Raw genomic sequence first — 14,088 nt, forward strand, 5'->3', positions numbered from 1 at the left:
TTAAAAAGCTGCAGCTCCAGTTTAACTAATCAATACACTAAAGTTCACCTTAATCCTGGCTTCAAGTTGTAGCTTTTCTTCATTACTCCTCTCTCCCTGCATCCGGCTTATTCTGCGCTCCAACTGTTGAAGCTGGAAATCCTGCCAAACAAACAAAAGAATATAAGGCACATATAAATCAAATGAATATTACAACGATAAAAGCACAGTTTTATTAGTACAGTCTTTTAAGCAAACCTGCATATATATGATTTCTTGCTGCTTGAGTGATTCCTGATCAAGCTTGTGAAGTTTGCTACTCAAGTTCCTGCTGGCTGCACGAGCTCCCTGAATGATGCACATATTATTGAAAGTAAGTTTTAAAAAATAACCTGCAAATTCACAGCACAACATAACAAAATTGGGAATCTGAGAGGGGTCTAGCTGGGTCAATACAGCTTCTAACAAAATTAATTTCCTTTGTTTTGTCAGCACCAGTATCCAGCTTTAGCAATGGCTAATTTACAGTTCGTCAAGAAAGATTCTGTTGTTCAATCTTTGCCACCATCATTTGCCAGACCACTCTTACATTATTTTCTGCATAATTTTGCAGTTCACCTGAATTTCTGCAGCAGTATTTGCTTCCAAAACTTTGGACTGGTGTAGTTCTTCTGTTTTTCTAAACTGAAAAAAAAATTAATGGAAGTGTTAGTCAACACACAAGTACAAGATGGGTTGGGGCATTGGCCAGTGAGGCCACTTGCCTACCACCAATTTTAGTGAAAGTTTGCCTCCCAATAACAGTGTTCTCCAGGTTAGACCCAGAGTTAAGTTTGCCATGTTTTATATTATTCGCAGTCTCACAACAATCACAATCTCGCATCAACTCTCAAAAAACTGTCTTAATACAATGCACTTTATAAAACTAAAGATATCTATGTCAAGTCACGAAAAAGTAATCATGTTGTCAATTACCAGAAACATCTTTATCATCGTATCATAGAAAAACACACAATAAATGATAAAACAGTATATAAAAGAGGGATCGATTCCCGGACCCAACGTCAGTCACATGTGGCATGGGTTGAGTTTATTGTTTCTCTTCTCTGCTACAGGAGATTTTTCTTCTTGAAGGCACTCCAGTTTTCCCCTCTCACCAAAAATCATCATTTCGTTACTTTGATCTCCTTCCTTCCTTCCATTTGACAATTTTTGTGTACTAAAGGTATGTGAGTACATTGTATAATGAATAGAAATATTGTATCTATTTGAAGGGCAGGCTATAGAAGAAAGAGAGAAATGATTGTTGACACACTTATCTGGAAAATGTAATCAACTGTATCTTATAGACAGGTGGCTCAGACGGGATTAGAAACCATGACCTCTGCAATACTGCTGCAATGCTGCTGCAATGCTGCTGCAATGCTGCTGCAATGCTCAACCAACTGAGCTATAAAGCCACACAGTTTTCTTGCATTGAGTCCTTTCACAGAAACCTGCTCTCAACTGACAACAGTGTGGATGCAAAGCTCAGTTGGCAGTGCATTGCACCGAAATCAAAGAGGTCATGGGTTCAAATCCCACTGGAGCCACCTCAATTGTTCAGGGGTCAAAAAGAGACAATAACTATTGCTTTAATAGTCCAGATAAGTGTGACGATAATAATTTCTCCCTTTTGTATAGAGCGGTTTTCGAATGAGTGTCGTAAAACCAAAACCAAAGTAATTACTTTGGCCAATCAAAAAGGATGGAGACAATCCAGTAAACCAATCAAAACTCGAACTAATTAGACGTAGCCGACACAAAGCGCGGGAAAATGTGCACGCGCGAGCTACAATTGGTTTTGGTTTCACTTCTGATTGGTTGAAAAAGTGGCACGAGAACTTTGAACCAATCACTGACTGAAGTAATTATAAACCAAAGTAATTAACTAATTACTTTCGACACTCAATTGAAAACCTCTCTAATATAACAAATAGTGATAAAAAGATCTTACTTGGGTTTCACGCAGTCTAGCTAAATGTTTTTCAACATCATAAATCCTAGTTTCTTCTTCTTTTAACAACATGTCCATTCTCTGGGCTTTTTCCTCAGCAGTTAGGGTCTCATCTGTTACAACTTTCAACTGCTGTCGCAGATGATCTCTTTCTTTTTGTACTCTTTCAAGCCTAAAATTGACAACAAGGTTTTATAACAGAGGCCCTTGTCTATGCAACACATAGTTAAAACCCACTTTAAAAAACAAACTTTGCACTTTGGAGTTGCTTATTACTCTTTTCAAAGGTGGGATATCATTATTTACAACATCACTGTAAGAAAAAAGAAACTATACTTCAAAAAATATGTATCTCCAACAAAGCAAATCATACAGGCACATACTTTTCTATTCTATTGGTGACTTCCTTCTTGAGTAAAGTGTACTTTTGTCTTGTAATGTCAAGGTCTTTTGCAGTTCTATCGACAGTATATTTCAGAGTGTCCAACTGAAAATCAATTAATAAATAATACACTTTAATTAAAGAGGGTGGCACTGAATAGTTGAGGTAACTAATTAACTTGTGGCCCTCTATCTAAAATTATAATAAAACTAGTATATGAAGTGTACATAGAAATGTAAGAGCTAAAAATTAAACCTCAGGTAATTGGGTAATTGTATCTTTCAATGATACGCAAACTCTAAATTTGACAGGTAACCTAGCTTTTCTTGCTGTTAACCCCTCTTCTATGATCACAGTTGCTGAACAAAGACAGTCAGCACAAAGGCTGTGATTTGGAATGTGCAATTACTTCTCTGATTGGATCTGTGGCAGTTGCTGACACAGGGGAAATTAACAGGTTGATTAAAATAGTTATTGAAACTTCAGAGTCAGCATCAATAATGTTTGCAGAAAGGTAAAATACCGGTAATCAAGATTAGCTCTGGGATGTGGGACAGTCTTTAAATAAATATAATTTTAAAACCCCCATGTCTTTCTTGCCGACTGAAGTTTACAATCATTTGTCTCAGAAGGGGAAGTGATTCACACAAAATGAACAGAATAACTCCATTCTGACTGCAGAAGTTACCTCATCTTGGAACTGAATGCGAATCTGCTCAGAGTCCTGATACTCAAGTCGCAGTTTTGCAGCCTGTCTCTCTGCCACACCAACTTTCTTTTCCTTTTCTTGATTATTTGCAACCTCACTCTCCAAGAATTTCTGATGTTTATATCGAAGGAAAAAAAGCCAAAAATAAGAAAATTATAGTAAAAGATTTGGGTTAACTTGCTTGATTACAAATGGTTTCTCATTCTAGTCCTCAAAATGTACATGTATTGTTGAGTTACAGGTTGTCAACAAGATATCCCTTATGAGCACAAAACGCAAATGGCTTGCCTCAGCTGGAAAAAAACAGAGCAAGTAAACTAGCAAAAATGTGTTTTTATCAATATTATTATTGAAAGGAGTTTTAACCAATTGACTCCTTGAAGTGAGACTTGACAGATTTTACTCTGTCCATAACATAACGCCAGACAACTTTAGTCGTCAGTTGGGTTAATTCAAAGGCGCCTGAGGAGTCAATAGGTTAATTAAAGGGGCTAGGTCACGCCATTTTAGGCAATTTCAGCACTGATTGAATGGTCACAGAATTACCGGTAACTAAAATATCAAAATAACTGTTCAAAACTATAGAATAACTCTAACAAAACACAGGGAAGCCAAGAAGGGACATGGATGGACAAAATTGGAGAGGATTGAAATGGATTGAATTTGGGTAAATTTGAAAAACGTCTGCCCACCTTTTTTCAAATTTATACCAGTCTATATCAAAATGTCATTTACACAGCTGGAAAATCATTCTCAGTTGTTATGTGGCTGTGATTTTGCAAATGAAAGACTCTTGCTCTGCCAATTTGACGTTTAGAGCTCATAATCAACTAAATTAAACAAAATTACCTAAAATAGCGTGACCTAGCCCCTTTAATAGAGGCAAATGAACCACCCTAAGAAAGATGTGCAAGCTGACACTTCCAGTGTTACCTCTTCATTAGAGAAAACTGAAGATTTGTGGATTGGTATTTTTTTATATAGGAGATGGAGGAGCTTTGCTATTAGTAAAACCATGGCAACATGAATGCACAAATCAAATCATCAATAAGATTACAGACAAGTAAAATTTTAATTTATGCAAATATCTGTGCAACTGTCAACTTTTTAGCCAATGGCAGTTGTAAGTAGCCAATCAGAAAGTAAGAAAAGCCATTGGCATTTCATCAATTTGTCATGAATAAAATTCATGTTAACTTTACAGCTGTTTACTGCGTCTTTTCCCCTCATTTTAACCAGGCAAATAACCATGCATTTTGAGGTTTTGATATTGGTTTGGTTTGCTTTGGAAATCACTTGCCTGTGCTTCATGATTTCCACAGCCACTTTGACCAAGTTATGTTGCAATTTATCAACAATAAGAGGACAAACTGATAAAAAACTGACATCAATTTATTAATTTGAGATTTCTAGTAAAAAAATTATTTTTCAACTAGAGTTTGTAGGCACTGACCCAATCCCTTTGGGATCAATGAATGCTTTTTCATCAACTTCATTCATTCATTCATGTATTCATGTCATCTTGGTTCCACCAATAGCAGTGCTCCTCCATCTCTTATCTACACCACCAACAACCCGCAACTCCTCAATTTCTTTTGATGGGAATGCATTCTGACTATTAAGGGCAAATGCTTGCAAATTGTTAGCTTGTAAGTTTTTCTTATGGTGATAAATTTACCCTCATCAACCTGTTTGAGTAAAAGACATTTTGGGGTTTCACTCCTCTTCCGATGCACCACTACAGTTTCTTTAGAAACTTAACTCATTTTCTCTGTCTGAACTGAAAGTTATGGATCCTCGTTTTTTCCCATTGATTTATGGACTGCGCACATAATTGCACTTGGCCCATTAATCAACAGGAAAAAACTTGGTCTGTAACTTACAAATTATATGGATCGAGAAAATGACATTAGTAAGAGGTATAAAATCTCACTCTCAGGCGAGAAAGGGTGGAGGAACTTTTAATACAACAAATTTTAATTCACATGTAGAGTGCTCCAAACAAGAGAAATGAAGGGGTTAGTAAGATATTTATTATATACGGTAAATATCTCTGAGGTAATCAAGCATGCGGGAAAGGAAACTGGTTGAAGTCAAACGAAAGGTATGTTCAACTGTCACATAGATTGCCACCTCAAACATGAGAAACAAATAATTATAAATCTTCTTGGTTTTTTGAAATAATTGCTTGCAAAATCAAATGGTTTTATAAGTTTATGTAACATAAATGATAGAAAAAACTTGCTAGAGAACGTTTTATCAAAAATTCAAATTTAGCAAGCCATACTGTACGATATGGGCTGCAAATTTAGCCAATCAGAGCATGCGTACTATCTTAAGGTTTACAATAATTAACAATTATTCCATGAGTGCATGTTGGATATGAGATGGTAAATAGCCAACAAGGCACATAGCGCCAAGTTGGCTATAACCAGTCTCATATCCAACAAGCACGAAAAACTCCAAAAGTTTGGAAGAACGAAATACGAGCAAAATAAGCAAGAAAATCCTAGCAAAATTGAAAAAACTTGATGAAGATGTGATGTTGTGTAATACCTGGTGGTCAGACAGACTCACTGGCTCATCACAAAAACATTTCTTACCTTTTCGCATACTTCTAAACATTGGAATTGACCAGAACTTTCCACAAAAACGTTTTTTTTTTTGCTTTATTCAGAGAGAAATTTTGCTTTCCGGTGAAAATAATTTTAGCTTAGCAACACTTAGCGCAATCATTAATTGCCATATAAGGTCAAACTAAGGTATATGTCTTGAGCTGATAACCGAGATTGAGTAAGCCAATCGGAGCACGGGAAATGCATTAACCAAGGCTAAGAATTTAATAAACTCTGTTATTAACTAGGTCTTTTATTGGAAGAGGCATAGTTCAGGCTTCTTATTTATATTAAGAGCTGGTAACCGGTTCTTTTTACCGGCTTTTCAAGTACATTTTACCGGCTATGTTGATGGAAGTCAAGTAATGATGAATTGTGATGTGTACCAGATTTTGTTGTACTTCATTACCTGGTATTGTTGTCTTTTATCCTCCTATTCAAAATCTTAACAAGAACCCGGATAGTCACCTGCTTTTCCTGGGTTTGTTCTTCTCTGTCCCTCACTTCAAGCTTTACTTCAGCTAGTTTCTTATGCAGAAAGAAAACAAATTAAATAACTCCATTAATTTTGTAAAACTGTGTAAAATTTCTACAACCTGCAGCAGCACATTTAAAAGAGGCTTTCAAACAGGGACATACCACAGCCAGTTGATCCATCTCTCTGTCCCTCTTCTGCATCTGTTCAATGGTGTTCTCCCATTGCCGTAGTAATTCTTGTCTCTCACTATGTGCCTTGCGGAACTCTTCTGCAGTCTTGTCTAATTCAATCTGAATTATCAAAATGCAAAGAGCCTACATGTACATTGAGAACCTTTATTGCAGAGTTTCATGAAGCCAAACAAAGTAATTGGAGGTAAATTTTAGAACAAGTCTCTTGATCTAATCATTGATATCCTTTGACAAACAACTGACCTGAGCTGTCATTGTAAGAGTTAACTCATGCTCCAGTTCTCTCTTCTTCTTTGATGCATCATCTGTCATTTTTTCCATTCTTAGTGTAAGTTCCTGCAATACCACAAAAATATTAACACAAACAGGTAAGAGCTGGCAATAGTTTGACATCTTTAGAACAAAACTTTGCTTAACCCATTGACACCTTGAATGCCCTAGGATGGCCTCTGCAGTTGACGAGTAAAATCCTCCGGCGTTAGACAGAGTAAAACCTGTTAGGTCTCACTTCCAGTGGTCAGGGTTAAGCCCTTTATAAAAGAAGCAAATTTATTTTTAGTTTTTTAGAAGTGTTTATCTCCTTTACCATGTAAAGATGACTTCTGCTCAGATTGTCAAAAGGTAAGTGAAAACAAAAACCCTCATTATTAGACAGTAAAAAGTTACCTGACAAAAAAAGAAAAGATTTTGGACTTAAGTTGAGTGATGGTTAATGGTCCACCATTACTAACTTAAAAATCTTGAGAGAGCTGGATCAAAGAGAAAATGACATCAAAGACTCACTAGTTTAATAATGCAATGGGTTTGTACGCAACTGAATTAATATGCAGCACAGGAGTTTCAGGCTTCAGATTTGTAAACTCATGTTATATAGCATACATAATAAATTGCCTTTACATGCTGAAATTTTAAGCTATTTAGTGAACGACGTCACTTTTCTCTAGATCCAACCCTCTGAGTTCCAGCTGGTCAGTTTTGAACGCAAGTAATGGTCGACCATGAAATCCAAAACTTACACGCAAAGTTAACAGCCTTGGATGAAAATCAAAGCTCAAAATTTTGCCAGGCAGGTGTTAAGCTAACAGACTTTCAAAATATGAAGAAAAAATGTTAATTTTTTATCATGGTACCACTTTAAAGTTCTTGTAAACACATAGAACACAAAATTGATGTTATTATTATTATTGTTGTTATTAACCTCTTATTGTTATATTATTTTTTAGGAAGGACTGGTCAAGGTCTAAGGTACACTCAATAATAAAAGGATAACTGTTAATCAAACAACAAGCGAGTTATTCATACAAAACAGGTGTCACAGTATCTTACTTCAAAATGATTCCTGTGGTGTGTCTCGTGCTTAAAAAGCCTTACTCTAAACTATTAGTGAAAGCACAAGAAGGCTGTTAATAAAGAAAGCTTTTACCTTCACTTTGCCCTCATCAGCACGCGTGTACTTTTGGAGCGTCAATGCATCTTCATCTTTCCTTGCAGATTCCTCCAGCCACGCCTCTAATGCCTTTTGGTCCCAGTTCATCTGGTTCTTCAGATCTTCTAGATGTTGTGTGTTTCTGAAAATGTTGTTCTTGTAAAGAAAAAGTAAAATGAACTTTAAAATTTCATACAAAATTGAGCAAGCAGGTGTTCCATTGTGCCAGTGACTCTACTAAGACTCCTGGAAGCAGCTCAACAAGTTTGAATGAAAAGAGGTCTTCAAGCAAAAATCAAAGAAACTAGCATGAGCTATGGTGATCAGTAATGTATGTTGCAGCAAGGAAATCAGAGGTATATTTCTGGCTGTTACTGAAACATCAGCACAAGCAACCAGACAAAGGGAATATTTACATGCCAGGATGACTCGATCCTAGAAATAGGAAGATGAAAGAAATCAGAAATTTTTGTTGGGTTTTGTGGCTGAATCCCTGCCCACAACTAGAATCTTGCCAGAGAACATAATTTGTCTACATGATGTTAAGATCTCCTTAACCAGATATTATTAAAGAAGATTCCATCTTTAGAAAGGTCCTAGAATCCATAAAATGTATGGTGCTGGGATGATGTACCAACTAAAATCTTTTGAGGGCTATACTTTCCACCTTGTAAACAGCCACTTTAATTTAGCCGTATTTTCTCACCTCGAGAATATTACGTTTCTCTGTCAAGTCTTTTATTTCACTGTTTATTCTCTTTATTTCATTGTTCAGCCTTCCTTCTTCCCGTTGAGCTAAAGATGGAACAAAAGTAAAAAAGTGAATCATCAGACTTTCCGCAATGCAGGACTTTTTATAAAAGTGCATAAGTCGTTATTTTTAAGCTTTTTTCTCACAAAACCACTACTTACATGAACAACCTTTGTATGTACAACATGGCCTTTACTGCGATTTTCCTAATTCTGTGGAATCTCACCTTAAAGTGCCACGCACCAAACTGCATTTTGGCTTCCATCAATCAAATTTTAGAACATAACCGGGAAGATCAACTACACCTCCGGAAAGTGAATTGGAGTTTAGTTCACAGCTCAAATACCATAATATGTTTTTAGAAATTCTTCAGTACAGATTCCATCGCTTTCCTTCAGCATCAAGTTTGAATGTACAAACGTACTGTGGGAACCAAAGATGGTGATTGGTGGATAATGTCACACATCAATATCATTGACTTCATCATCTTTGGGTTGGCATCAAAAGTTTGATTAATGCAAGCCAATACGCAGTTTGGCCGTTGGCACTTGAAAACGAATTCCAGCATCACTCTCTAAATATACTTCTATTCTTACGATTAATCAAATCTTGAGTCTGCTTTTCCAACACTTAAAACCATTAAACAGAAGCATCCCTCGTAAAGATAACCAAAAATTAAGGCACTTTAATTTTTATTGATTTCAGAAAGACTCTTCCTTTCACTACGGAAGCTATAATCTATGGAGCCTGCCATTTAACAGCAAAATAGTTTAGGTCTTATCTTTACTACAAGAAAAAACATTCTTATGTAAATGGACAGTGCTTCCCCAGCCAACAAAGAGACACCTGTCTATCAGCACACCTATTCTTTCCTGTTTGTTAACATTAACACAACTTTGAGTATACAACTCTGCACTGGATGTTCCTGGGGAGCAGGTATGGCACAGTGGTGAGAGCACTCAACTCCCACAAACAGAGCCTAGGTTTGATTCCCAGACTTGGCATCATATGTGGGTTGAGTTTGTTTGTTCTCTACTCTGCTCTGCTCTGCTAGCTCTGCTCTGCTCTGATTTTATTTCATTGATTACCTTGACAGCCGTGAATTTATCAGTTTCATATTACTATCAAAAATATTGTTAGCCTAGCTTCTTAACCCTTAACTGCTAAGTATCAGGGGAGCTTTAGAATAAATGGCGCTCGAACTTACAACACCATTCCGAGAAACATTAGGCAAGTAGAGACGTTAAGCGAATTTAAAATCAAACTAAAGTGCCATCTTAAACAGTAACACCTGTGGTACATACTGCATTTATAACTTAATTTGTTTGTCTAGTTTTTAATGTTTTATGTCTTTGTTTTGTTCTGTGTCAGGGCTCCATTTAAACTAGCTCTGCTAAATTGGATGCCCATGGATAAATATTGAATTAAATAAAAAAACAAAAATAAAAAACCCTTTGCATACTAAGACTACTGGTAACACTGACAGATTTTATGCTGTTTAATGCTAGATGGTTTCACTCATCAATGTGGACCCTCTCAGGAAAGAAGAAGCTAAATAAAGTGCAACTCACTTGCTTTATCACTCACAAATCGAGAAGTGAAAAGGATAGCAGATTGCACTGATGCACTGTTCGCTCAAGCTAGATTTTACATTGCATTTAGAGTTAGGGTTAGGATTAGGGTTAGTTAAATAACATGAAAATTATGCATACACACCAATCTGTTTCATGTGACTTTCCGTCTCTATTTCTCTTTTTCTTGCATTGAGCAACTCCTGTTCAACAAAATCCACCAAAATAAAAAGGAAATAAGTGACCACAGTTACTGTATTTAATAATTATTATAATTGTGATGTATTACAGCTTCAAATAATAATAATAAATATGTTATTTGCTACATGTAGCTGGGAGGTCCGGTATAGCGAAAAACTGTGAGCAAGGTCTTGAAAATGCTGCCCAAGGCTGCAGGTTGAGGGCAGCTTTTCAAGACCAAGGACACAGTTTTTCGCTATACAGACTGACCCTTAGCTGGTAAATAACTTATTTATTTTTTTCCTCTCTCTCTCTCTTCCTCTCTGAAATCACTTTTTTCATTGTTGACTCGCACCGCGCTTGATAGTGAATGTGATAGTGATAGTAAGTAACTTACAAGCTGAACATTCCAAAGAGAAATATTTTTATTTGAGATATATTTCCACACATCTTGAATTTAAAAAATGCTTTGAAACAACTTGCTTCTGTATGTAAACGGATTCAGTTTGAAAAAAATTGAAATTTAAGGTCATTACATAAGCTCAGGCAACCAGGACTAGGATTCTGCCCGGGTTGGCGGCAAGATAGAAAAATTGACTTAAGTCTCTTTCTAGGGGTCCATGGCGTAACAATACGTCTTTACACTTGAAGGCCCTCCCAGGGATTTTGGGGAAGAAGAGAACATGAACTGGGGAACTGGGGAACAGGGGAACATTGGCAAAATATTTTTGGGAACAAAGGAACAAAACAATTTGAAACAATCTTAGGGATCAAAAAGCTGGGAACAAGTTTGAGAATAATTTGCGGAACAAGGGAACACAAGCAAATAGCCTCACTAGAGTACAAGGAGGACTGTAAGAAGGAATGTTTCTTTTGTTTTGAGCAGCACAGTAGGTTTGGTGGTTCACATTACAGAGATTTAGCATTGCATCGATGGAAAAAGGCAGGTTGAACTCGTGATTTGCCAAAAATCAAAGACATAATATGTTTCATTAAGGGTTATTTCTTGTCTGTTATCTGCCAGCAAAAATAAAGCAATTAATTAAACAACTTAGGACAGGAAAATTGCCAGGCTTTTCTTTAATAGAAGCAGCAGCCTGCCGTTGGCCAGTTGCCATTTCACATAAACATGATGTTAAATAAATTTCTTTATTCTTTCAAGTGTACATGCTCACAGTAGCAAATCCTAGAAGAATTATAGCCACTAAGAAGTGAGCTTTAATTATTAATTATTATTATTATTATTATTATTATTATTATTATTTTATTATTAATTAGCTACATATTATTATTATTATTTTAAACATCATGTTCTGGCTGTTGACTCATTGCTGTCTTTTCTTCTGTTAGGCGAGTCAAAATTATCTCTCCTTTACATTTCCAACACTTTCCTCAATATCCTTGCAGTACTCCAGCATTGAATGGTATCCCTAACCTTTCAATCCACCTATCAAATCCTTTGGTAACACTTCCAAGGGCTCCTATCACTACAGGTACGACTTCTACCATTTTGAGTTTCCACAATCTTCCGATTTCTCTCTTCAAGTCCTGGTATTTTTCCACTTTTCTCCTTCTTTTCCCCCTACTCTTACATCAGCTGGTACAGCAATGTCGATGATTATCCCCTTTCGCTCTTTCTTGTCTATTACAATTATGTCTGGTCTTCTTGCCTCTATCACATTGTCACACTGAACATTGATATCCCACAAAACTTTGACTTCTTCATTATTATTATTATTATTATTATTATTATTATTATTATTATTATTATTATTATTATTATTATTATTATTATTATTATTATAGCTCAGGTACAGGTGTACTTGCCTCTGCCATATTAATGATTTTTGTTTTCACTAAAATGAAAATGTTTGTCTTTTTAATAATATATAAGGAAAGCTTGTAGTGAAAACATTACCTCTGTGAGAACTTTTTGCTGGAGACTTTCCCTAATTAATAGTCTTCCTTGTAGTTGTAATGGCATCTGGTGTAAAATGTACTTACAACATGTCATTCTAATTTCATTCACTTTTTAAGCAAGCTAATTTTCTTCTAGAATATTTGCAGATGTATTGCACTGTATAAAACTTGTATACATTTAATGATAATGACCTGAGTATGTTGTAGCTCCTGCTGTACATTTCTGAGATGTTCACTCATGGCGTAAATTCTATCTGAGTGTTCATCGAGTTGTTCTTTATGAGAGGTAATATTCTTCTGTGTAGAAGAAACCTTGAAAAAAAAGAGAAAAAATAGCTTGAGCCAAGTTCCACTAACTGCGATTTACCATTGAAAAACAAAACATCTACATCTATTTCGTAGGTCTCACCTCGTGTTCCAGTTGTTTATTCTCCAAATTTGCCACTGGCATAGCAATACCTTCGTCGAAGTTCAGCTCACTAACAATCTCGTCCATTTTGCACCCCAACGCAATAAATAAGAATGCCTTCAGAAAACAAGATAAGCTTTAAGTGTGATCATAAATACTTCTCAAAACCAAAAAATAGGAATTCAAGAGTACTTACTGGACAATTTCTGGTTCAATATTCTCGTAACCTTGCAAAATGTTGTTGTGGAAACGAACAACCTGCGCCAGCAATACGAGAAATTCCCAGCGGATATACTTTGCTATCCCGGATGTTGAATCATCGACACTTGGTGGTAGGGTTGTCGGTTTGTGGAGGTGAATCTTTTTTAAATAAAATGAGAAAGAAATCCGAAAGTACAGAGAGAAAAACCAAGTCAAGCAGAAGAAAAAGTAAACCAGGAGATCCAGGAAATGCATCAGCCGGGTTTGACGATAAAAGTACCGGAGAAATTAGTAATCACAATCGAACTGTCCAAACCGACGTTCTTGTGGGAGAAGATTATATCGGTATGACTGGTATTGACCAAAAAGAGATTGAGGAAGATAAAGGCAGTGATGTCCCCGAGAACGTATCATGGAAAGCTAGCAAAGAAAGAATCATCCAAGAACGAACTCGGGAGAAAGAGGCTCATCAGGATTATAAAAGAAAAGAAAAACAGATGCGAATAGAGAGAAATGAAAGACTGCTGGAACAAAAGAAAAGAAAGAGAGAAAGAGAGTACTCGAGACTACCAATGGAGGTTCTCCAAAAAGTCGCTAAGCAACAGGAATCCCAGACATTGGAGTTTGAAACAAGTACTTCAAGTGGCGGTCACGTGACATTTGACAGCTCTAGTGAAAAAGAAGAGGAATACGATGAATGTGAAAAGGATGATGAAATTTCAGCTATGAAAGTTGTTGTAATATCCAAAGAAATAAGGAAGCCAAAGAAAGTTCAGCAATCTGCAACTTCATTTTTACAGGAACGGTTATTTGGAAGTAGAGTTCAGCGCATTTCACCCTTGTCTGAAATTGATCGTGACAGAAGAAGATATGTGTATGCACCTGCATCTAAGTTTTCAAAGAACTGTGTTTAATGCCTTGAGTTCCCTTGACAATGTAACTTTGTAGAGCTGTAATATGCTAATTGTATGTATATCTATTATTTGCGATAGACCTTTTCGGCTTGTTCATTTTGTTTTCCCTATGCAGATCATGTGATAATACTCAGGAAGCTTGGTCCTTTGTTTTGTTCCTTTAAAAAGAGTGCATGCAGGCATATTCATGCTTGCATGCCCTCATTTTAATGAATAAAACAAAAGACCAAACCTCCTGAGTATTATCACATGATCTGTATTGGGAAAACAAAATGTACAAGCCGAAAAGGTCTATTGCTTCATTGATTCAAGATAAGTAAAAGTTTCATCTCATTTTTGTCAAGTTTGATCCAGACCTCAGATTAG

The 14,088-nt window shown here is 36.2% G+C and overlaps 2 protein-coding genes across 2 annotated transcripts in view; one reads left to right on the plus strand and one right to left on the minus strand.

Moving 5' to 3' along the window:
* The window catches only part of LOC137982575 (coiled-coil domain-containing protein 39-like), a 19,071-nt gene extending 6,135 nt beyond the window's left edge, over positions 1–12,936 (minus strand). Inside the window, exons 1-15 of the mRNA XM_068829693.1 lie at positions 12,804–12,936; positions 12,608–12,724; positions 12,391–12,510; positions 10,244–10,301; positions 8,483–8,571; positions 7,774–7,932; positions 6,594–6,686; positions 6,321–6,449; positions 6,150–6,209; positions 3,046–3,177; positions 2,359–2,462; positions 1,976–2,147; positions 598–663; positions 238–327; positions 49–141 (exon numbers count right to left, since the gene is read on the minus strand). Of these exons, the coding sequence (XP_068685794.1) occupies positions 49–141; positions 238–327; positions 598–663; positions 1,976–2,147; positions 2,359–2,462; positions 3,046–3,177; positions 6,150–6,209; positions 6,321–6,449; positions 6,594–6,686; positions 7,774–7,932; positions 8,483–8,571; positions 10,244–10,301; positions 12,391–12,510; positions 12,608–12,694 (1,452 nt within the window). The 5' untranslated portion in view covers positions 12,695–12,724; positions 12,804–12,936. The remainder of the gene's footprint in view (positions 1–48; positions 142–237; positions 328–597; positions 664–1,975; positions 2,148–2,358; positions 2,463–3,045; positions 3,178–6,149; positions 6,210–6,320; positions 6,450–6,593; positions 6,687–7,773; positions 7,933–8,482; positions 8,572–10,243; positions 10,302–12,390; positions 12,511–12,607; positions 12,725–12,803) is intronic.
* On the plus strand, positions 12,915–13,859 carry LOC137982577 (scaffold attachment factor B2-like). The gene has a single exon (XM_068829694.1). The coding sequence runs from the start codon at positions 12,916–12,918 to the stop codon at positions 13,720–13,722; it is 807 nt and encodes a 268-aa protein (XP_068685795.1). The 5' UTR covers position 12,915; the 3' UTR covers positions 13,723–13,859.
* The last annotated feature ends 229 nt before the right edge of the window (positions 13,860–14,088 follow it).

Source organism: Montipora foliosa, chromosome 13 (genome assembly GCF_036669935.1).
Source record: "Montipora foliosa isolate CH-2021 chromosome 13, ASM3666993v2, whole genome shotgun sequence".
Classification (NCBI taxonomy): domain Eukaryota; kingdom Metazoa; phylum Cnidaria; class Anthozoa; order Scleractinia; family Acroporidae; genus Montipora; species Montipora foliosa.

Coding starts and splice junctions, on each gene's coding strand:
- LOC137982577 (XM_068829694.1), top strand. CDS start 12,916: ATGTTGAATCATCGACACTTGGTGGTAGGGTTGTCGGTTTGTGGAGGT.